The sequence below is a fragment of the Macaca nemestrina genome, chromosome X (assembly GCF_043159975.1).
Source record: "Macaca nemestrina isolate mMacNem1 chromosome X, mMacNem.hap1, whole genome shotgun sequence".
Taxonomy (NCBI): Eukaryota; Metazoa; Chordata; class Mammalia; order Primates; family Cercopithecidae; genus Macaca; species Macaca nemestrina.
In genome coordinates this window covers 26,191,678-26,217,572 of record NC_092145.1, presented here as the reverse complement: position 1 = coordinate 26,217,572, position 25,895 = coordinate 26,191,678, and the positions used below count along the sequence as shown (strand labels likewise).

At 38.4% G+C, this 25,895-nt stretch overlaps 1 protein-coding gene and 1 pseudogene across 8 annotated transcripts in view; both read right to left on the bottom strand.

Annotated features, from left to right (window-relative positions):
- Positions 1 to 665: 665 nt before the first annotated feature.
- LOC112424409 (5S ribosomal RNA) lies at positions 666 to 783 on the bottom strand (annotated as a pseudogene).
- Positions 784 to 10,513: 9,730 nt separating this feature from the next.
- Positions 10,514 to 25,895, bottom strand: part of LOC105468455 (SNF2 related chromatin remodeling ATPase 1) — a 76,958-nt gene continuing 61,576 nt past the window's right edge. For 2 of the 8 annotated variants that reach the window (XM_011718620.3, XM_011718623.3), the window contains 2 exons: positions 12,418 to 12,559; positions 10,514 to 11,415 (listed from right to left, as the gene is read on the bottom strand). In XM_011718620.3, the coding sequence (XP_011716922.1) occupies positions 12,425 to 12,559 (135 nt within the window). In that variant the 3' untranslated portion in view covers positions 10,514 to 11,415; positions 12,418 to 12,424. The remainder of the gene's footprint in view (positions 11,416 to 12,417; positions 12,560 to 25,895) is intronic. The other 6 variants (XM_011718621.3, XM_071088364.1, XM_011718622.3 and 3 more) reach the window with 3 other exon arrangements.

Genomic DNA, 25,895 nt, shown 5'->3' with positions numbered 1-25,895 from the left:
CCCTTCATTGGACACAGCCAGTGAGACTCAGGATGAATTCACAACTCAAGGGCCAAAAATCCACAAGCCAGTCAGCAACCTTTGACATAGCTGGCACAAAAATAAACTGGCCAACCAATCAGACTCCCAATCTTGGGAATTTTGAGTTGGGAAGCATGGAAAGATTCACGCATGGGGCATTAGTCCTTCCTGGCAGGAAATGAGAATTCAAGAGGTGATCACAGAAGTATCACTATATAAAAAGAGGATTGGAGGAGCTAGGGTTGGACACAAGTGGCAACAGTTAATCCCAGGTGAGTATGGACATCACAATCAGCATATGAGGAACAGTGGCAATCCAGGTGCCAGGAGGGATAACACAGGGAGACCTCTGTTTTGAGTTTACAAATCAAGGGCTTCCAAGGATCATAACTGTCAGATGACCTAGTGAAATTCTCCTAGATTGAAACTACCATACAGCAAGACAACAAAGCCCACTTCAGCTCAACCACCAAAGGCCTGGATTCAAATTGGCACCCTAGAAACAGCAGTTTTCAAAGCGTGATTCCTGGACCAAGAGCATCAACATCACCTGGGAACTTGTTAGAAATGCAAGTATCTACTGAATCAGAAACTCTGGAGATGGAGCTCGGCATTCTGGATTTTTTTAAATTAAATTTAAATAATGCCTACAGCACTCATGTTCCCAGGGGGTCTCCCATCCAAGTACTAACCAGGCCCAACCCTGCTTAGCTTCCAAGATCAGGCGAGATTGGGCATGTTCAGTGTGATATGGCAATAGGCCAGTTTGAGTTTTAACAAGTCTTCCAGGTGATTCCAATCCAAGTTCGAGTTTGAGAACCAACCCCTCAAGTTGCCTTTGCCCAGAGTGCCAACATTACCTAGAAGTGTACTTCTGCTGCCCTCAGATCATCTCAGGGATAATCCTCCCAGAGGCAGATTCCCCAGTCAGTCAGATTTGCTGATGAAAGAACTCCTCTGCAATAGTTTATGCCGGCCGGGCGCGGTGGCTCAAGCCTGTAATCCCAGCACTTTGGGAGGCCGAGGCGGGTGGATCACGAGGTCAGGAGATCGAGACTATCCTGGCTAACATGGTGAAACCCCGTCTCTACTAAAAAAACAAAAAAAACTAGCCGGGCGTGGTGGCGGGCGCCTGTAGTCTCAGCTACTTGGGAGGCTGAGGCGGGAGAATGGCGTGAACCCGGGAGGCGGAGCTTGCAGTGAGCCGAGATCACGCCACTGCACTCCAGCCTGGGAGACACAGCGAGACTCCGTCTCAAAAAAAAAAAAAAAAATAGTTTATGCTTACTGGTTTCAGTATATAATTCATCATTCCCAAGCAGCTGCAAGGATGCAATATACACGCTGAACCAAAGACCATAAGCAGGCCCAGGAACTGAAGATTTAAGGATGTCCCCTAAAGGTTGCAGACAGAGACTGACAGGCAGCTTTTAATATGATTCTTTCATATGGCTTCTAGATGAAACCGAGTTGTGTCTCTCCTGGAAGCACATGTTTGTGGTTGAGGTGTAATAGGTAGGTGGTTTTAGGCAGAGACATCTTTGGTATTGTATATAGGAGAAAGGTCAGCGTACTAACGGGCAAGAAACAGACTATATGAAAATGTCAATTACTGCCTGTTAGTCCACTGCCTGCTTGCAACCTCTGCTGCTCTTGCTGCCAAGTTTTATATCACATGACCTCACCCTTTAGCCACAGGGTGTACCCCTGACCCAGTTGTAGCCAAGTCAGTCGAGTCACTTACCTACAATGTGGCCTGATGCAGAAGATGATCTATGCCCATATGATTTCTCCCATTCAAAAACGTGAAGGCGGCAGCAGTTAGAAATGAGAGTTAGAGTTTACCAAAAATGTCCTGAGGAAGAGAGGGATCTATGAAGGATCATGGCAAGAAAAAGTAACAATAAAAGCAGAACTCATGCACAAAATCAGTAGGCCATTGATTAGAGCTATGGACACATAGAGAGAGAAGCAGGGATGCTGAGAGAGAGAATGACAATGACAGAGACATTGAGAGAGACATCATGTAGCCCCGGAGAGAGATGAAGAGCATAACTGCCTCGATTCCTGCTGGCTGATGTCCTTATAATAACCACCTGTTCTTATTTAGGTAGTCAGCGAGTTACTAGAGTGCCTGAGGAGAGAGCTATTTATATTTGTCTGAGTGTAAGAGCACGTGAGAGCAAGTAACAAGATGATAGAGACACAGAGCCAATGAGAGGCAAGGGCAATAAAATAAAGAAACAGAGACAGACTGTCCCTATGGATACAAAGCTTGAAGGGTATTCTGTCAGAGAAGGGGTCATGGCCACAACCCCTTCTCCCTAGGGTTTAACCTGAGGTGCAATTAAAAATGAAGAATGAATGAACAACTGAATGCATGAATACACAAATGAGTAAATAATAAATAGACAAGTACATTTTAAATGAATAAAGTTAATGACATTTGTCAGGATGGACAGAGATGACGACGGCCAAGGTCCAGTGGCAGAAAGAGCAACAAAGCTTCTGAGATCAAACCACTATGAGACCAGAAAGATGACTCAAGCATTTGAATTTCAAACCATTTTTGCTGGAACATCTTTGCCCAATGGTGGACTGAGTGGGGATCTCACTTAGGGACCAGTGACATGGGAGTTGAGACATTTTGCCCCAGAAACATTAATTTAGTCATAACAAGTAACAGGGCACAGTCAGTCCAGCCCCATCCATGGAAATAATGGCAATTATGGGATCACAAATCATGATAACTTTGGTGGCAGCAAAAGTGACAGGAAAGCCTGTTCTGAAGCAAACAGCTTAGGTAGCAAAGGTAAAGGTCTCCTGCCTCAAAAAAGCTTGTCTGAGTTCTGACCCAGTGACAGAATAGGGGTGGTAGGACCATCCCTGAACCTCAATAAATATCTTGAACCTCAGGGTACTCTCAAACAATACAGGGCATTTTGATCTCACTGCCCAGTTTTGGCCCCACTATTTTGACCACAAGGCCTTTTTTTTTTTTTTTTTTTCCTGCATGTTGCTTTCTTCTTCTCAGACTATGAACCATTCTGGTTATAAGAACTCAACTTTACTAGAAGTTTAATTTAATACCCCTATTTGAACTTATAAGGATTTCTTTGAATGTATAAATAGGAATTTGACAACTTGAAAGTAGCTGAGCCCATGAGATGCTGAGCCCAACCCAAACTGCTAACCCACAGAATTGTGAGTTGCAAGTGGTTATTTTAAGCCACTGAGTTTTAGGGTAGATTTTTATGCAGCAAAAGGTAACTGACATGGAGCCTGTCTGAAATAAAGCCAAACCAAGTGTAGTTGTCTTCAAAGCCTAAAGCCGAAAATTCTGAATGTGATTCTGAATGATTTCCTTCACCACGGCAAATCCATATCCCCGCATCCTGAGAGATAAAATCACTAATTCCAGTTCTATGAGGTTTAAGCAGTGCAGCTTGGCATACCACAGCACCTACCTAGCATTGCAGAAGATCTCCACGTGAGGAAAATTATGGCATGCAAACTATTCACATATAGTCTACATTGCTTTTTTTAAAAACTACAAAATAAAAACAAATCGTTTAAAAACATAGTCCATCCATATTCAAATTTCAGTGTATGTGCATTTATAACAGCATATGAAAGTATCACATTTTCTCCCAGTATTGTAAACAGCAGCAAGTTGCCATTTCCCAGAAGACTCAAAATACTGTGACATCATGGTATAGTAAACCATTGTCTCAAGGATTCAAGTTCACTGATAAAGAATCTCACCAATAATCAAAAACTGTGTTAGAAAATAAGTCCCACATAGGTGATGTGATTCTCACAGAAAGTTATTGAGTTTGCATTCTATAACGGTACCTCTTTTGATACCTTCTGTATTAGTCAATGCTCCAGCCACATATCAACACATAATCAAGCACACACTAAAGAATGTACCTGGTTGCCATAGCTAAGCATCTAAGCAAGCATAGTGTCCATATTGACTTCCAGGCAAAGGAGTTAAAAGTTCCTCTCTAGTCTGCTCCCCAGCCTCCTACCCAAGTAGTGGAGGAGTGCTGACTTGATGGGCAAGATTCCTGGGCGCTGTTGAACCACAGTTTTTACTGGGTGGAGCCCTGAAAATATAAACAATCCCATACAGGTAGAAAGCCCCTTTCTGGGTTCATTCTCTCTGGGGCTGGTGGCTGTAACTTTTTCTTTTTTCTCATTTGAATGGCAAATTTGGAAATTTGACTTTGGCCTAAGGGAAATGCTAAGCTATTTATCCTGTTTGGGTTCTGAGTTCCACACTATCTCTACTCTAAGCTTCCTTGTGGTCAGCTTAGTAGAGTGCTGAAATAGAGTCTGGGGGTCAATGCCCCCAATGTTATTTTACTTCCTTTGCCACTCTTTAATCACATGTGTCTCTTGTGGAACACACCAGGGTGACAGGGCCAAGGCAGAATTTAAATATTCCCAAGTCACCCGGCCAATCACTACCATAATTCATCCCTTAATGGTACCTGGATCTCACCTCTGTCCCTGACACTGATATGATCTACAGGGCAACTGTATTCCCCAGGGACTGACATTTGGGGAATAAAGTCCCACAAAAGAGATTGAGGTTTAGTCCTCAAACTTGAAGCACTGCTGCTGCAGGGCCAGTGTATAATCTCCCATGTGTAAAAGGCAGGTGCTGGTATTGGTGTAAATATTCATTTTAGGAGCTAGGATAACCTTGTCCATGACTTCAAACTGCAGGAGCCACAAGGTTCTGCAGCTAGGTCTCCCTAAAATAAACAGAATTCCAGTGTGTGACATTTTTGGCCTATTGGATCATTAGATCCAAATACTCATACACCTAACTTAGATGACAGGCCTAGACTCTGTTCCTCTGAACTTTGTTTTAACTTGTATCCAGAGATAGAGAATGATGGTCACATAAAATTCTGAGGTGTCATGGCCTTCTCTGAAGTTTTCTGAGTCCCTTCCCCACCATATGTTCTCATGTTGACTCTGATTCGGACATTGCATAAACCCTAATATAAGAATCTGTGGAGAAAAGATAGAGTTAAAAAAATAACCCTTAGTGATTTGCAAGGCCTAATCAAAAGACAAGACACACCCTGCAGTTTCTTTCCTGATCAGGAATCTTCAATAAACATCGGCCAAGAGTCTAATTATGGTTGTGGACTTTAGAGACCTCAGAGTGTGGATGCAATCACTGAAGGAAGGTAGAGTTCACTCATAAAAAGAGATTGAGACCTTCACTACATGGAGACAGTAGCTTACTCTCGGACTGAGGTGAAGAGTAAAAGTCAATGAAAGAAAAAAGATCAAAAGTCAACAGGGCATTAAATAATAACTATATGCAGAATGCTGTAGGGCATTAAATAATAACTATATCCAGAATGCCATGGCTTTGAGAATTGGGTCGACCTGGAAATAAAGGCCCTTGGTTAGGTTAGGTTACATTATAAGATAGGTTAGACTACAGTATAGGATGTGTTAGATTACAGGATACTTTAAATGAACTAAAAACTCTTGCCCAGGAGATAGTTATTGCTTTGGAAGTGGTGGGAAGCAAGCCAGGAAAGAATTAGAAAAGGAGGCTGGGTGTGGGGCCTCACACCCGTAATCCCATCACTTTGGGGGGACCAAGGCGGGAGGATCATTTGAACCCAGGGGTTCAAGACCCACCTGGGCAGCATGGCGAAACCCTGCCTCTACAAAAAATACAAAAAATTAGCCCGTCGTGGCAGTGCACACCTGTAGTCCCAGCTACTCGGGAAGCTGAGGTGGGAGAATCCCCTGAGCCAGGGAAGTCAAGGCTGCAGTGAGCCAAAATTGCACAACTGCACTCCAGTCTCAGTGACAGAATGAGACCATGTCTCAATAAACAAAACTAGAAAAGGAAGAAAGCTTGAGATCTTAGAAACCAGGATAGACATATATGAAAGGAGAAAAGGATATACCTACACAGATACAGCACCCAGATCTCAGACCCAATTGCAATCATTTCTCATGAAGGCAAAGGAAACCATCTACCTAACTGTAAACAGTGTAGCTAACATACATTAGGAAATAGTAGACGAAATACCATGACAATCTTAGTAGAAAGGGGTAAGTTATATTTCAGCAGTGATCTTATTGCCAGTACAAAACTAAATGCCAGTACAAAAACAAATGGCATTTGGAAACTTACAGTTGATTTCAGGAGAGGGCTGAATAATCCTACATGATGATGATGATGATCACATAATAAATATTCTAGCAAAGGTGAGACCTTATGCAAAGATCTTTTCTATCTTGGATATAGCAAATAGGCTTTGAGCTCTACCACTGAAGGATATATGTTAATTCAAAACTATTCATGAAAAGAGGTAGACAGTTGTGAGATGAATAATGCTCACCATCAACCTCCCATAGATATATGGAGACTCTTGAAGACAGCCCACATAATTTGGTAATCCAATATATTGATGAATTCTAGTATATATATCACAGGAAGATCAGAAATTAACCAAGCATATCTTGGGGGCAATACAGACAGGGTTGAAAGTCAATGGAAAGATATAGCTTGGATCTGACTACAGTGGCCTAGATGAACGTTTCCTCAGCAGGAGAGCAATGTATCAGGAAAGGGACAAATGATCAAGTCACTAGGCCAACAGATGAAAAGAGCCTGTTATCAACAAGCTTTTGTAATGGTTGCATTACAGTAAGAAAGGCCAATGCTTGCTCCAAATATCTAAATGAAACACTGGTACAGGGAAGGAATACCAGCTAGCATGGAGAACACTTAAAAAGACAATAGCTTGGGCACCAGCTTTGGCCTTACCAAACACTTGAGAACCTTGTAACCTCTGCCTAATGATAATACCCAATACCATAGCTATTGGTGATACAAGAAAATTTCTTTTGTTAATTAGCTTCCAGAGGCCTGGAAGGCTTCTCTATCCTCTGTAAGGTAGCCTGGAAGAGCTCGGGGTTCCCAGTGCAGAATACCCTGATTCAGTCATACCACCCACTAGCTGTTCACAGAGGGAATAGAATTTATAAGAACAGATCAATAATATGCTATCCAGTCATTACTCTTATTAAACACCCTATGCTTTCTAAATGAATTACTAAGGGCTAAGAAGAGCTATGCACACAAGGCAAGTATCTTAATTTGAGTTCCCTCAGAAGCAAATGCTAATACAAAGATTCTAATTCAAGTCATTTATTCAGGAGCTGACATAAGGAAATACCTACAGGTGAGTAGGGAAGTGATACAGGGAAAAGAAAGCAGTTAATAGAGTGTGTTATCAAGACAGCCGCTACTGTGGGTGGTTGGAGCTTAATCCGGTGGGTAAACTCTGGGGAACTATAAATCACATACCTTAGTTACCTTGCTCAAGAGGTAAGAGAGTTGGGGTATTCCTACACCAACTCTCATCAGTTTTTTTATTCAGAGTCACTTCCAGAGGTGTTAATCCCTAGCTCTTCCAGCCTACCATGCGGAGGGTAGAGAAGCCTTCTAGGCCTCTGAAAAAGCCTTCAGAAAGAGACAGTGGCAAATAAAAATCAGTTGGAGCACACAGAAATAATAAGGCTGAGGGATAGGTGACAGGACAGTTAGTATTAGCTATGTGTATTTCAACCACAGAAAAAGTCTTACTCCTGTCTATCAGGCAGGATGGCTTGGGGAGATGAAGGAAACATGAGATGGAATACGCAGAGAAGTTGGAAATTGGTAACAACCTGAGGATTTCAGGAATTGGTAAGAACACCTGGAGAGAAAGACATGTGGTGGCCTTGAAGCTGGCCTGGACTCTTAGCTGCACTGGCTACTGCACCATAGAGGGGAAACAATAGACCACAGTGGGGACTTTTGCCAATAATTGGGAAATAACAGCATTTCATTTTGATGACAGTAGATAGATTCACCAGTTAGGTAGAGGCTTTTCAAACCAAACACCTAGCAACTAAGATAGCTGCAAATATTTTAGTTCAAAAATTTCTCTTAACTGGGAGTCTTAGACAAAGAACCAAATTTGGAAACACATTTCATGGGAAAACTGTGTAATCTGACAAGTATCCAAGTATAGCCTAACACTCGTAGGCTAGGTAGCCAGAGAAAAACACAGAACTATACAATAAAGCCATACTAATGGCTATGATAAAAAACAAGAGATTACTGAGCTCACCACCTGCCTTCTTTTGATTCTAAGGAAATTAGAGCCTGAGTAGCCAATGAATCAAGACAGAGCTTTACAAGGACCTCTGTGGAAGATCTAGGGTTGTTGGGAAATTCATTCACTGCTTATCTTTTACAGATAGAGGCCTTGAGTGAAGGAAGCCACTCAGGGTCTCTGTTTCTGTGCTCACTTTCCTCCTTGTACATTTTCCAAACAAGGAATCAGGTTGGGTCAGATTCCAATGTAATCCACTGGACCATTTTTGCTGGTGGGCAGAGTCATTATGCTTTATAAGACTGCATTCATGTATATAGCACTCTCTTCTGCTTCCTCTGGCCTCCATACAGCTGACATAGTAAACTGACAATCCAGATTTATCTCCCCAAAATGGCAGCCATGTCTAGGCCACTTGTTTGAAATGGGATTTCTTTGTTGGGACTTTTACATTTTCAATGGGAGTTGAATTTCTCTGAGGAAATTTCACAGTAAGAGGGGTTTCATATTCAGACTTGAGGCATTTTGTATTTCCAAGATGTTACTATTTGGACTAAGCTATCATCTGGTGTTCACTGTATGGGTCTGTTTGGTAGGCTAGGTTCAACAATGTAGCTATACATACTTTAAGATGAGAAGTAGAATAGGTGATGAATTTTTCACTAAATATATAGTGTGGTCTTTAAGTTAAGTCCTGAATGAAACTATTTCACAAGTTTCTAAGGATGACATCAGAAGCATCCATTGAAGGCCCTGGGGACCTGAATTTCACATCTCTTTGGTCCAAGAAAGACTCATAACAGCCATGATATGGAACAGGGAAATGGCTCCATGAAAAGAAGAACTTACCTGCAGATTTTCTCCCCTAAGGTAGAGAATCACATATTAGCTCAGCTACCTACCCCTTTGGATTACCAGAGAAAGAATGAGAATTAGAGATTATTAAATGTCCGTGTTGGGGTTCAAAGACCCTAACTGTGCAAGGTCCCACCCGCCACCTTCACTGCTCCCTAGGAAAAGAAAGGCTGAACTGACTGATCAGAGTCCAGACCTTTATTAGGCTGTTTTCTACTGCGTACAACTTGGGGTTATCAGTAAAAGTCTCTGGTATCATTTTCCCCAGCACAGACGACTAACTACAGCTATTCATATCATTGGAGTAGAAAATTCCAAGGTTAGATTTTGGGCTGAAGAGCTCTGGAGTTTGCAGCCAAAGCACCAGCTAGTGAAGTATTACTTTGCTCACCTTAACCTCCCTTCCTTACAAAAAAGGCAGTTAAGCCAAGGATAGATTTGGGTATCCCTGGGTCCCCTAATATCGTCCCAATCTTGTCTCTTAATAGAATCCCAATTTTACCCCAACCCCCAACAGGGTACAAGAGTCTAAGTGCTAATAGTGGAAACAGTAAAAATAATCCAACCAGAAACATGGCAGTAAGAGATATAAAATCCGGACAATGAATGGAGACTTAGAAGAGTCCCACAGACAGTCGGCTGTTGTTCTAGAAGATCTATTCCTCTGTTGGAGAACCTCTATGAAGATTGAGGATGTGAAGAATGCTGACTTACACTCAGGGGCTACCCAGAATTTGCTAGTAGTACACTAAAGAGAGTCTGATAGGAAATGCAAAAAGATCTTGGAAGGGGGAAGAGACAACTCTTTAGTGGTCCAAACCTTGTTTTGGTAACTAACATTATCCTGCATTCTCAGCTTTACTTATTTGTTGTGTATTTCACACTAGATTCAGATCCATTTTCCCTGCTCTCTTACAATCTGACCCAGACTCTGATTAATTCCACAGTAAAAGTTTCGTGTAATAGACCCAGGTTCATTCCTGAACTGACAGTCTCTGTGACAGAGGCAGTAATGTAAGACGTTCCATTTATTTCCCTACATTTGCTAGCCCTCTTTCAGGTATATAGGATGACAGGACTACTTTGGTGGCAATGAAATATAAGTGGATGTGACACATGTCATTTCTGGGCTGAGGCAGTAAAGAGCCTAAGTGCCACATGTTCCAGACGTTGCAGCCACAAAAGAGCAGAGCCTTAGTCATCCTGGAACCTTGAGTTACCATGTGGAGCAGATCCCTTCCCATTCCCACATCCCTCTGTCCTGCATGAGATATGTAGTGTGAGCAAGAAAAAAACTCTTGGTGTATAAAACCTCTGACACTTTTGAGATTGTTACCTGAGCATAACTGTATTAGTGACAAACGCAGCCCCCCTTCTGCATGCATAGTGCTTATTTCATACTCTAAACTTAATTGTTAATAATTCTACATGTTACACCCAGGCCCTTCTGAACTGGCTCTATGGGACAGAAGATCACACACAAGTCAGCAAGCAAAGCTTTAACTTTGAACCAAATACACAGTAGTAAACAATACAATTCAGTAAACACAACTACTTTCTACTGCACAAAAAAACAGGAAATAATTAAATTTCTTATAGACATTTCTTTATTATATTTTCCCACTTGAATATTTAGAGAATAATTTAAATGTAATGCATACTGACAGCAAGCACAGTATCAAATATTAGTTTTTTTAATATTTTTCTTTCCTCACCCTTTATTCCTTTGGAAAAAATATTTAGATGACCTCAAAGAAACAAGTATTATGCTAATCACAGTATGCAGTAACACATACAAGCCCAGACTCAATAGAAAAGAAAGCAACAAAGAAGTGAAAAAGTCTTTCTCCTCAAATCATTTTAATTCGTTTTTCCACAGCCATATAAATTTAAAGTATGAAACAACAATAATACAACTATAGAATCTAGGTTCTCTTTCAAAGCAGCGGCATATAAAACATAGAAAAGCTAAAACCTCAGCACAAGCTTCAAAAGAACAAGGACTGAGAGGATCCTGATGAAGACATGAAATGCACAAAATACAGTACACAAAATACTAGAATGCCATAAAATATAAAGCTACACATTTCAGGTAGAAAGCATTGTAAAATATATAAAATATGCAAGAAATCAAAACCAAAGAGATTTTTCTTAGAGTACCATGAATACACTGGAACTGGCAATTAGCATTTGAAGATGGGAACAAGAAAATAGCAGTTTCCCATTTAAAACTTTATTTCTAGGCTTTAGGATTTCACCTTCTTGACATCCTTCTTTCCAGAGCTCTCAGTAGCTGACTCTGCTTTTCTTTTCTGTGACTAAAATGGAAACAGATTTAATGTTCTGCTCCAATATGCACATTTTAAATGGCCCAACAATGTTAAATCTAGGATGCAAATGCATTAAAAAAAAATTTTAACATGAATATTCACTTAAATGTTATATTCACAGTTAATGTTCTATATAGCCCAACAAACTATATAACCCAATGTAAAATAATCTTCAAAGATGTTTCTTTTTATGAAAAGACATAAAATACCCATCAAAAATAGTCATCAAGTATCTACTTACACACGGTATTATAAATGTACTCTTATCTTAAAGAACTACTTAATGTTTTCTGGGCAAAATTTTATTTGTGAGTATATATTTTTTAAAAACTTATGATGGGTTTTAACATACCATATTTCATATCTTCTATGATACACATTTCTTTCACATTTTAGCATCTCTGAAATCAGGATGCATCTTACAACGGACGACAAATTACACCTGGCAGCATTTTCCCTCAGTGGTACATAAAATAATGCTGTGTCTTACAATGGAAGGCATCTTAGATTCGATGAAATATGGCAGTTTACTTAACCACACTCAAATAATACGATCTATTAAAGAATATTTTAAATTACAGCTATACAAAGCAACCTGACTGGATTAAAATCAAGTTATCCTATCAATTCAACAGTTCACTTATTACCAAGCAATGCTTTGTTGTCTGCTCAGAGTTCCCATTTGTACTCATAGTTCCACAAACATCAGAAAACTTACTTGATCAAATCAGAACTCCTAGTTTCAACTTTAGCCCAATCCCATCCCACCCTTACCCCTCTGCTACCCCCATGATAGCTCTAGTCTCAATTCAGAAGATTTCGCTTGCATTATACTTCTGTTTAGATTCATGAGGAATTTTTTAAAATACTGAGCCTAGTTACTAGGGAGTTCCTAACCATATGTTCTACAAACAAATAAGAAACATGGTAGTGATGTAACTCTTTTTCTGTCCAAAACAAATTAGCATTTCATAAAACCAGCTTTTATTTATAGGTATCACTGTGGCATTAAACATAATATAGGCATTTTAATTATGTAAAAAAAAAATGGGATCTACCTAAAAGTTAGGAAAATGCTGAAAATTTTACCATTGGAGTTTTAGTTGCCCGTTTCTTCTTTTCTGCTCTCTCTCTTTCCTCAATTTCCATATTTTCTTTCTCAATCAATGAAATCAGAGTATTACAGCGTCTCTGGAATTCCTAAATGAAGTAATAAAAAGATTTTTAATTTCTGCAACCCAATCATAATCTTTAAAAGGCTGACAACTATTTAAATGTATGATTTCTGTGGTACAGAATTTCCAAAACTGCCATTTTTCTGAAAAATATTCACACAGAGTATTAATAGATTGCACCAAAAATAAGGAGGGGGGTAAGTGTCATTTATGGATGACTGGTTAAACAAACCGTGATACATCCATATCATATAATATTACTCAGCAATAGAAAGGAAAGAACTATTAATATAGTTAACAATCTGAGTGAACCTCAAGGGAATTATGCTACGTTAAAAAAAAAAAAAAAGCTAATTTCAAAAGGTTACATACCATATTATTGCATTTATATAACATCCTTAAATGACAAAATTATAGAAAGAGAGAACAGATCAACGGTTGCCAGGAGCTAGGGAGAGGAGAGATGGTGGGTGTGACTGTAAACAGATAGCACAATAGAGTCTTACGGTGGTGGAGGTTACACCACTCTACACATGACAAAACTGCATTGAACTGCACACACACACACACGCACACACGCACGCACATGTATAACTGATGAAATCTGAACAAGCTCTATAGATTATACGAATGTCAATTTCCTGGTGGTGATATTTCACTATAGTTTTGCAAAATGTCACTATTAGGGAAAACTGGGTGAAAGGTGCATGGGACCTCTCTGTACATTTTCTTTACAACTTTTTGTGAATGTATAAATATTTCAAAATAAAAAGTTAACATAAATCACATAAACAAAAAAAATAAGGGGATGTTCTGTGGTCAAAATAAGTTTTGGAAGTACTCAGTTTACAAAAGGTAAACAGATTTACTTATTACATAGCTTCTCAGAGCCTTTCAGTTTCCTATGTGCACTGTGAACCACTAGGCATACAGGATGCAGCAGTTGTCAAAAATACTTAACCAACAGACTTTCTTCTCACCGGGCATCTTGTGGGATCAGAGTTCTGGGGACCACACCACAGTAAACACTGCTGTATTTGTTAATTCAGAGCAAATAATGCCTGAAAAGATTTCTACATTAACCTTGCCACTACCTATATTTCACTGTCAGCAAATCAATGCATGCAAATTATAAATACTTTTTATGAATGTATGGTGAGCATTAAACATGATTCATTAATATGGAATCTCATATATTATTAACCCTATATACTTTGCTATATTTTAAAGGTAAATAATGGTTTAATATCAAAGGATAAATAATATTTTAAGATATGATTCCTTTTCTGTATAAGCAAAAATGTCTGCCAGAATAGCCAAACACTCAAGAGAAAATGTAGGTTTCCTCGCAATTAAGAACAACCCCAACACATGCACATACAAATGGTCGAAGTGCAGGAATAGAAACCTCACCAAAAAAAAAAAAAAAAAGCCCAAACATTAAAATCAAGTTTCACTGCAACTAATGACTAAAGAAATGCAAAGTGAAACAATGCCATCAAATTAGCAATGATATGTACAATGTTTGTATGCATGTATACATATATGGTATACATATCTGGTATTGACAATAAGATGTTGAAATGGGAACTTTCATTCACTGATGATGAAATGTCAATGCTACTATCTGCTATGGACTGAGGTATGTCTCTGCAAAATTCATTTGAAGCCCTAACCTGCAATGTGACTGCATTTGAAGATGGGGACTTTAAGGAGGTAATTAAGGTTAAATGAGGTCATATGGGCGGAGCCCTAATCCAATAGGACTAGTGTCCTTGTGAGAAGTGGAAGATACATCAAAGCTCTCCCTTTCTCTGCATGCACTCCAAGAATGGGCCACATGAGAACATCATGTGCAGAAGGTGGCCATCCACAAGCCAGGAAGAGAAGCCACACCAGAAACCAGCCCTGCTGGCACTTTGATCTTGAACTTTCAGTCTCCTTAACGGTGAGAAAATAAATTCCTGTTGCTTAAGCCACCCAGTCTGTGGCATTCTGTTATGGCTGCCCAAGCTGACTAATACACTACCTTTCTCAAAAGCAAATTGGAAATTTCAATGAAGGATCTTAAAATTTTCATACCCTTTGACCTAAAAATTCCATTCCCAGAAATTCATTGTAAGGAAATGAGATGTATACAAAGATTTACAAAATAATGTTTAGAGCAGTGTTAAACTGGGAACTAACTAAAATTTTGGTAATCTGGAAATAGAATACACAGACACATATTATTATTATTATATATATACACAGAAAGAGCTAAAAGAATATTAACAACATTACTAGTCGTTAACAGCGGCTATCTCTGAGAGTAGGACTATTGATAACTTTTATTTTTCTCTTGATACTAGCCTGAATTCTCCAAATTTTCTGCAATGAACATTTAAGTCTTGGGCAACTTGTAACTTTTTAAGAACGAAAAATTGTTTAAAATTCAGTTTTATCTTTCCAAATAAAATCCAAAAAAAATGACATACAACATAGGAAATGTAAGATACAAAATAAGATCAACTATCCAGGCAAATGAATTTTAGGCTCTAAATGAAACCTGAAAGGAGGCAGAAAACCAGAGAGTCTAGCCAGAAAAAAAAAATACTCATTAATGAATTATTGTTTACCTATTAAAAATAATCTAACATAATACTGGCATGTTCAAGTTTCTTGTGTATCTTCAATTACCCTGGGTTAAATAATTTACCAACAGTAACTCTGAAATTTTCCTTACTTAACAAAACAATAGTGATATCTTTAGTATGCAGACCAAATATTCTTCATAGCTTCATTCAATAACACACATACAAATTAAACAGCATGTTATTCAATTTATCTATTATAGAAAGGGCTAAGTTGACCCTGATGAGATTTGATCGTTGGTTTCTAGGGAGACTAAACAGTCTTTATGTAAAGCTGATTCGTGAATCATTAAGCTATATCCTCTGGCTATTATTATTCTCAATAAGTAATAGTCGCTTGTGACTGGAGATATCTTTAGATACATACTCATGGTTCATGTGGGTGATTCGGAAAAAAAACTAATACTTTTGAGACAGCCTCCTATGCAGGGAAGTAGAATACCTCAAAATGACTATAAATGGACTGTGTAATTAGTTCATACCTTAATTCCTTTTAACCTGTCAATAACTACTCCAGACAGAAAAATAATCTAAGACTCTAGAGAAAGACATCGAGGAATGGGCAGATATAGGTGTTACCTTCCTAGCATAGGTCATGTCATGTTCTCTATAGATAATAGCTCCATTTTTTTATTCACATGCTTCATGACTGCCTAATGCAACATACATTATCATAAACAGAACACTAGCTAAAACTAGAAGTTAAAAGGAGAAAGGCTAGATTACCAATAAAAAATGACTCATTTATTGAATAAGTGACTATGAAATGACTATGAGAAATTTCATGATGTCAAAATCACTTCTTTTTCTATAATTTCTCCTTTCATATATTCTCCTAGACTCTTGTACATCTTTATCTTCCTATTTTGTGGGGGATTACAGGGAATTGTTCATAGGACCTCAAACTGTTTCCACAATTCTATAGTCTAATTATCTCTTTCTCTCACCATTTCCCCACACTGGATTTAAAAATGAAGTTGGAGAAAAACAGCACAGAAGAGGAAAAGAGGAGATGCAAAAACAATAAAGACAACAGAAAAGAATAGGAAAATAACAAATAGAAAACTGCTCTGTAGTGTTAATAGCTGTGGCAAAAAATTCCTGTGTTCAAATGTATATGGGAAATGTTGGTTTTTTACAATGTTAAACAAATGTCTTTATGATAGGACTTCTCAGAGCTTTTAGCATTCTAATGCAGAGTGGAAATGTGAATGGTAGGATTCAGTATCATCAGCATGTCCCAACTCTATCTGAACACAGAACTCTTGTTCTGCACGTCATCTATTTGCACACCCTGGAACAACATTTGGTAGAAATCAACTTGGGAAATGTTGCACAGCATGAGTGATGAATACAGCTAAGTTAGGATCAAAGTACAGGCATATCTTGTTTTATTGCACTTCACTTTACTGAGCTTCATAGATATTGTGCTTTTACAAATTGAAAGTCTGTAGCAATCCTGCACTGAACAAGTCTATGGGTGCCATTTTTCCAAGAGGATATGTTTACTTCATGTCTCTGTGTCACATGTTGGTAATTCTCACAATATTTCAAAAATCATCATTACTGTATCTGTTACAGTGACCTGAGATCAGCGGTCTTTTATGTTACTATCATAATCATTTTGGGGTACCACGAATCACATCCACATTAGATGGCCAACTTTATTTATAAATGTTGTGTGTATTCTGACCACTCTAATGACCAGCCGTTCCCCCATCTCTCTCCCTCCCTCACACTTCTCTCTATTCCCTGAGACACAATGATATAGAAATAGGGCTAATTATAACTCTAAAATGGCCCCTAGGTGTTCAAATAAAAGGAAAAGACTTACTCTAAATTAAAAGCCAGAAATGATTAAGCTTAGTGAGGAAGTTAAGACAGGCCAAAAGCTAGGCCTCTTGAGCTAAACAACTAGCCAAGTTGTGAATGCAAAGGAAACACTCTTGGAGGAAATTAAAACTGCTATTCCACTAGAAGTATTCCCTATGAAAACCGGCACAACAGAAGGATGTCCTCTCTCACCACTCCTATTCAACACAGTATTGGAAGTTCTGGCCAGGGCAATCAGGCAAGAGAAGGAAAGAAACGGTATTCAAATAGGAAGAGAGGAAGTCAAATTGTCTCTGTTTGCGGATGACATGATTGTATATTTAGAAAACCCCATTGTCTCAGCCCAAAATCTCCTTAAGCTGATAAGCAACTTCAGCAAAGTCTCAGGATACAAAATCTATGCAATAATCACAAGCATACCTATACACCAATAATAGACAAACAGAGAGCCAAATCATGAGTGAACTCCAACTCACAATTGCTACCATGAGGATAAAATATCTAGGAATACAACTTACAAGGGGAAGGACCTCTTCAAAGAGAACTACAAACCACTACTCAAGGAAATAAGAGAGGACACAAACAAATAGAAAAACATTCCATGCTCATGGATAGGAAGAATCAATATCGTGAAAATGGCAATACTGCCCAAAGTAATTTATAGATTAAATGCTATCCCCATCAAGCTACCCTTGACTTTCTTCACAGAATTAGAAAAAACTACTTTAAATTTCATATGGAACCAAAAAATAGCCCGTAGAGCCAAGACAATCCTAAACAAAAAGAACAAAGCTGGAGGTATCACGCTACCTGACTTTAAACTATACTACAAGGCTACAGCAACCAAAACAACATGGTATTGGTACCAAAGCAGATATACAGACCAATGGAACAGAACAGAAGCCTCAGAAATAACACCATACATCTAACCATCTGATCTTTGACAAACCTGACAAAAACAAGAAATGGGGAAAGGATTCCCTATTTAATAAATGGTATTGGGAAAACTGGCTAGTCATATGCAGAAAACTGAAACTAGACCCCTTCCTACACCTTATACAAAAATTAACTCAAGATGAATTAAAGACTTAAACATAAGACCTAAAACCATAAAAACCTTAGAAGAAAACCTAGGCAATACCATTCAGGACACAGGCCTGTGCAAAGACTTCATGAGTAAAACACCAAAAGCAATGACAACAAAAGCCAAAACTGAAAAATGGGATCTACTTAAATTAAAGAGCTTCTACACAGCAAAAGAAACTATCATCAGAGTGAACAGGCAAACTACAGAATGGGAGAAAATCTCTGCAATGTATCCATCTGATAAAGGGCTAATATCCAGAATCTACAAGGAACTTAAGCAAATTTACAAGAAAAAAAAACCAAACAACCCCATTAAACAGTGGGCAAAGGATATGAACAGACATCTCAAAACAAGACATTTATGCAGCCAACTAACATATGAAAAAAAACTCAACATCACTGGTCATTAGAGAAATGCAAATCAAAACCACAATGAGACACCATCTCACACCAGTTAGAATGGCAATCATTAAAAAGTCAGGAAACAACAGATGCTGGAGAGGACGTGGAGAAATAGGAATGCTTTTACACTGTTGGTGGGAGTGTAAATTAGGTCAACCAGTTCCTCCAGTGTGGAAGACAGCGTGGCAATTCCTCAGGGATCTAGAACCAGAAATACCATTTAACCCAGCAATCCCATTACTGGGTATATACCCAAAGGATTAGAAATCATTCTAATATAAAGACACATGCACATGTATGTTTACTGCAGCACTGTTCACAATAGCAAAGACTTGGAACCAACCCAAATGCCCATCGATGATAGACTGGATAAAGAAAATGTGGCACATATAACCCATGGAATACTGTGCAGCCATAAAAAAAGATGACTTCATGTCCTTTGCAGGGAAATGGATGAAGCTGGAAACCATCATTCTCAGCAAACTAATCCAAGGACAGAAAACCAAACACAGCATGTTCTCACTCATAAGTGGGAGTTGAACAATGAGAACACATGGACACGAGGAGGGGAACATCATACACTAGGGCCTGTTGGGGGGTGGGACACTAAGGGAGGGATAGCATTAGGAGAAATACCTAATGTAGATGCTGGATTGATGGGTGCAGCAAACCACCATGGCACGTGTATACCTATGTAACAAACCTGCATGTTCTGCACATGTATCCCAGAACATAAAGTATAATTAAAAAAAAAAAAAGTGCTATGCCACTGAACACACAAGTGATAAGAAAGTCAAACAGCCTTATTGCTGTATGGAAAAAGTTTTAGTGGTCTGGATAGATCAAACCAGCCACAACATTCACAACATTCCCTTAAGCCAAAGCCTCATTCAGAGCAAGATCCTAACTCTTCAAAATTCTATGAAGGCTGAGAGAGGTGAGGAAGGTGCAGAAGAAAAGTTTAAAGTTGGCGGAGGTTGGTTCATGAAGTTTAAAGAAAGACGCTGTTTCCGTAACATAAGAGTGCAAGGGAAAACAGCAAGTGCTGATGGAGAAGCTGCAGCAAGTTATCCAGAAAAATCTAGCTAAGATAATTGATGAGGGTGGCCACACTAACCAATGAACTTTCAATGGAGACAAAATACCCTGATATTAGATGATGATGCCATCTAGGACTTTCGTAACTAGAGAGGAAAAGCGGATGCCCAGCTTCAAAGCTTCAAATGACATGTTTACTCGTTAGGGGCTAATGCAGCTGGTGACTTTAAATTGAAACCAATGCTCATTTATTATTCTGAAAAATCCTAGGGCCCTTAAAAATTATGCTAAATCCACTCTACCTTAGCTCTAGAAATGGAACAACAAAGCCTGGGGTGACAGCACTATTTATAGTATAGTTTTCTGAATATTTTAAACCCACTGTTGAGACCCTACTCCTCAAAAAAAGATTCATTTTAAAATATTATTGCTCTTTGACATTGCACCTGGTCACCCAAGAGTTCCGCTGGAGATAACATATAAGAATATTGATGGTTTTCATGCCTGCTAATACAACATTCATTTGCAGCCCATGGATCAAGGAGTAATTCTGACTTTCAAGTCATATTATTTAAGAAATACATTTTATAAGACTATAGCTGCCATAAATAGTGATTCCTCTGATGGATCTGGGCAAAGTAAATTGAAAAGCTTCTGGAAAGGATTCATCATTCTAGATGCCATTAAGAACATTTGTGATTCATGGAAGGAAGTCAAAATGTCAATATTAACAAAAGTTTGGAAGAAGGTGATTCCAATCCTCATGGACGACTTTGAGGGATTCAAGACTTTAGTGGAGGAAGTCACTGCAGATGTGGTGGAAATAGCAAGAGAACTAGAATTAGAAGTGGAGCCTGAAGATGTGACTGAAATGCTGCAATTTCATGATAAAACTTGAATGGATGAGGAGTTGCTTCTTATGGATGAACAAAGAAAGTGGTTACTTGGGAAGGCATCTACTCCTGGTGAAGATGCTGTGAACACTGTTGAGATGACAACAAAGGATTCAGAATTATACATAAAATTAGTTAATAAAGGATTGGCAAGATTTGAGAGGACTCCAATTTTGAAAGAAGCTCTACTGTAACATGCTATAAAACAGTATCACATGCCAAAGATAAATCTTTTGTGAAAGGAGGAGTCAATCAATGTGGCACACTTCATTGCTGTCTTCTCTGAAGAAATTGCCACAGCCACCCCAACCTTCAGCAACCACCACCCTGATCAGTCAGCAGCCATTCACACTGAGGCAAGACCCTCCACCAGCAAAAAGATTACAACTTGCTAAAGGCTCAGATGATTGTTAACATTTTTAAGCAGTAAAGTATTTTTAATTAAAGTAAGTACTTTCTTAGACATAATGCTATTGCTCGCCTTATAGACAAAACTTGTATATGCACTGAGAAACCAAAAAATTCATGTGACTTGCTTTATTGTGACATTTGCTTTATTGTGGTGGTCTGGAACTGAACCTGCAATATCTCCAATGTGTGCCTGTGTAAAGAACCTGGGAACTAAGAACAAAGAACTTAAAATTTTTACTTAATTCCATTGACAAAAGGATCCTATAAACAATTTTTGAGCAGGAGGAGTGATGTAATCAAAAGTGTAGTATGTACTCAGAAATCTTTTCTTGATACAGATTCTCACTAGTAGTTCATAAAATCATAAAGGAAATTTTAAAAGTCATTCAGGTTGACGTTTGAATCCCTACTACTAGGTCCTTGCTAATTAGTTGTACAGCCTGTCTGAATTATTCCAATGATGCGGTACTCACTACCTCACAAGGCTGGCTATTCCAACTTTGGACAAGTTAAAAATGTTCCTTTATGCAAAGCTATAATTTGCTACCTCATGGTTTCCAAAAATTGGTTCTAGGTCTAACTTTTGTAGACATTAGAGAACAAGCTGATTTCCTCTTCCATATGACAATCTTTCACATATTTCAAGGAAGTTCCCATGCCTCTATCACAGTCACCCCTAGGTCCCCAAATACTCCTCTTTAAGGCTAAATATCCTCTCCTTTATACACCCATCCTTCACTTAACCCATTTCTTATAGAATTGTGTAACACTTGTATCAACCCTTCCTTCTAATTCTTTCCACCTTTCTTACACATACTTTTAAGCCAGGTGTTGGTACATTGTTTCTATAAAGAGCCTGACAGCAAATATTTTTGACTTTGCAGACCACACAATCTCTGTCACAACTATTTAGCTCTGCCATTGTAGCATGAAAACAGCCAAAGACAATACATAAACAAATGTGTGGCCATTTTCCAAAAAAATCATACTTATGAACCCTAGAATGTGAATTTTGTATCATTTTCACATGTTGCAGCAAAATATCCTTCTTCTTTTGATTTTTTTCAACCACTTAAAAATATAAAAATCATTCTTTGCTTTCAGGCCACACAAAAACAGGTGGTGGGCCACAGTTTGCAAGTCCTGTTTTAAGCTACAGACTCAGCTTCACTTTAAACAAAATTGTGCTGCCTTGCTTCTCCATACCTTTTTAACGGTTTATGATTCTATTCAAAGCAAAGTCACTCAAGTTTCACTTTTTGAATACTAGGATATGTATCTCCACCTTTAATAAATGATGTAATGTTTGCAGTGAGCGGCACTGCCCCTTAGTGTGTGGTGAATATCAATCATCCTGGGCACTAAGTTCAAATATCCTTTGCTCCAATACTCAGCTTCAAAGCATCAATTCAAAAGGCAGAGAAAGCATCAGTAGACTTGAAGTGACTTATTGAAAGAGATTAAAGAGGATCCACATTACATTTCCTATGTACTAAAATCCCAGACACTAAGCCTACCTAAGTCTGAATGACAGAAGGTCTGTGCCTGTTATGGTTGAAAGTCAAAAGCAGCTGAATGAGCAAGGGCACACAAAAAACTCCACTCCACATTTGTGCCTCTGAATTTGTAGGTAAAGTTCTACGAGGTCAGAATTTTCTTCTACAGCTCTTAGTAAAACAAAATGGACACTGTTTCACCTTTGCTCTTTTTTAATCGATGTCTTCACCTATACATTCTGCAGTATATTTCCCAGGTTCCTAGTCACTTTTTAATCTCTATCATACTAACAAAAAGCAATGGCAGTCTATACTAAAATGCACACAGGCAATTATATGAGAGTTAATATTCAAATAAACATGTCCTACATTTCACAAACAAGTATTAAATGTTATGATGCTTTTATGTAACTGCTGCTGCTTAAGCATTGCTGTTTAGAAACTACTGTATTACTGGGCACGGTGGCTCACACCTGTAATCCCAGCACTTTAGGAGGCCGAGGTGGGCAGATCATGAGGTCAAGAAATCGAGACCATCCAGGCCAACATGGTGAAACCTCATCTCTACTAAAAATACAAAACATTAGCTGGGTGTGGTGGCACAGGCCTGTAGTCCCAGCTACTCGGGAGGCTGAGGCAGGAGAATCACTTGATCCCGGGAAGCAGAGGTTGCAGTGAGCTGAGATTGCACCACTGCACTCCAGCCTGGCAACACAGCAAGACTCCGTCTCAAAAAAAAAGAAAAAAAAGAAAATGTTGTATCACTTCCTCACAAGGTAATGCGTAAGAATAAATACCTTAAATGCACCCCGTTAGTGCATTAATTGTATCTTATGTCAGATTGTTACAACAGTTCAAGGTACCAAATCGAACACTATTGCTGCATAATAAAACACATTTATAACTGGCTATTCAAGCTTATGAATAAATAAAAGCTGCAGGGATGATAGCCAAATAAAGTCTAACCTTAGAAAAAGTTAGATTAAAGGAAAATTAAAATGAACTCCAACCCACTGGCATATCTGCTCGCATTCTATCCAAATCTGGTCCAACTGTAGGAGTCTATGGGATGGAAGCAAACTTAAATACAACAGTTCTATGCCCATTTATTCACTGAACGCCTACTCTGAGTCAAGTGCTATGCTGGTCTCTTTAAATATAACTATTAATAATTGTGGCCAGGCACAGTGGCTCACGCCTGTAATCCTGATACTTTGGGAGGCCGAGGCAGGAGGACTGCTTGAACCCAGGAGTTCAAGACCAGCCTGGGCAACACAGTGAGACCCCATCTTCACAAAAACTGAAAAGGCCAGCTGTGTGCAGTGACATGTGCCTGTAGTCCTAGCTACTTCAGAGGCTGAGGTGGGAGGTTTGCTTGAGTGCAGGAGTTTTAGGCTACAGTGACCCGTGATCATGCCACTGCACTCCAGCTGGGCAAGAGCGATAAAGACCCTATTGTTAAAAAATTAAAATTTTAATAAGAAAAGAACATTTTAGTCTTTTAAGTGCACGAGGAAGTAATAAATTCCTAAGTGCATAAATATATGTGGTTTCAAATATTTTAATTCTATAGTCAAGAAGAACCCATCAGTACATTTTACAGTTTATCAATTTTACCAATGATGTATTAATTCATATTTTTCATACTCTACTAAGAATGTAATGCTCTAAAATATCAATATTAGGCCGGGCGCAGTGGCTCATGCCTGTTATCCCAGCACTTTGGGAGATCAAGGTGGGCGGATCACTTGAGGTCAGAAGTTCAAGACCAGCCTGGCCAATATGGTGAAATCCCATCTCTACCAAAAACATTAAAAATTAGCCGGTCATAGTGGTGTGCACCTGTAATCCAGCTACTTGGGAGGCTGAGGCACAAGAATCACTTGAACCCGGGAGGCGGAGGTTGCAGTAAGCCGAGAAAAAAAAAATTAGCTGTTATCACACAATTAAGTACTAACATGGAAATTAAAAATCATGAGTAGCTGTCTTTCCTTATGAAATTTTCCTAGACTACACTCCATAAGCAGCAAAAAGAAGTGTTACTGTGACTATAGAACAAGTTGGCAATTTTTTAATTTGACTGTCATTTTTCTAAAGTATCTGTAAAGAAAATCCATTTCTGACTGGACTGATAATTTATAAAATATCCTGTGCTGAACCAATAACCTAATTAATATTTAATACCTCCAGATAAGCCAAAAACAGGGAGGTTAATAAAGAGCCAAAGCAGTATTTTCTAAAAAGTATTTTTTTCCTACAATTCTAATGGAGAATGTCATTTTCTTACCTTTTAAATAGAAAACACTTTCATTTATAATAAAGCTGTGATTTGAAGACAAGCAGTAATAACAAAATTTTTATTACATTGTATACCACAGTATGTGATTCTCTTTCTGAGATGCTATCAGAAAAATGCATTGAAACTACTACAACAGACAGGGTAATTGTAATGACTAATTACTAATACTCGGATTCAACTCTAATATATACAAGGCCACAGGCAATGTACACACAAGCTCTTGAGCTGGCTGGAAAAGGAAAAAGCTCCCCAGAGGTTAAAAGGTAAGATTTTTTTTTAAAACTAAAATTAAGAGTCAAAGCAACCCTGCAAATAATACAATAAATGGTTCTATCAAGAAAAGTTCCTTATTTCAGAGAGTTAAATTCTGCTTTTTCTACTTTAAGTACTTAGAAAGATCTAAGAAGGTACAAAGAAATACTGATTGAATTTTGGGTACTCTTTCCACATGTCCTTTGCAGTAAACTGACTAACGTGCTAGATCTTTTGGACCTCTCAGATTCTTCTCGAATCTCCCAGTCACGTTTAGTCTGTCACTAAATGAACAGAGACACTCTCTTGACATTCCTAAAAGAAGTGGCAAGAAAATTAAGCTAATGTTGGTAAAGGAACTGGCAAGCATTATATAAAACGTACCAGATAAATACAAAGTATTACTTCCTCTTATGGTTATTTGGTAAAGGTCCTTTTAACTCTGATAGTTTTTGACTATCCTAAGACTATGACCTCATTCTAAGATGGTTTTCTTAGAAAGAAAATGGTAGGGCAATTCATATGCTCTGAGCTTAAAAAGCTAAGTTGATCATATCCTTCCTACTTGTTTATGTAGTTCAATAGAGACTGATTACTTACTTAAAGACCACACAAATTCTCAGAGAAAGAAATCACAATCCTTTTAGTACAGAGAAATTGAACTGAAACTCATTTTCTCTTTTGTATAGCTAGCATTTTTTAATGAAAAAGAGCCTCAAAGAAATCTGCAACCTTTAGCTGAAGGCTTTCAAAGTGAGTCATATTTAGAAGCGGAAGTTCGTGCCTTTAAGCACTTTATGACTGTTAAGTCAGAAGCCATGAATTCAGTACTTTGAGATCTCTGAATAAAATATAACTATCAAGGTTTCTACTTTTTATAAGATGCATTTCACACTATTCATGTCTCTAAGAAAGAAAAGGGTCATCTTTAAGCAAGATCATTTTTAAAGGTATCTTTAGTAAGCTAAGTTCAATCATTAGTAAGATTTTCATTTGAACACAGTGACACACTCACATA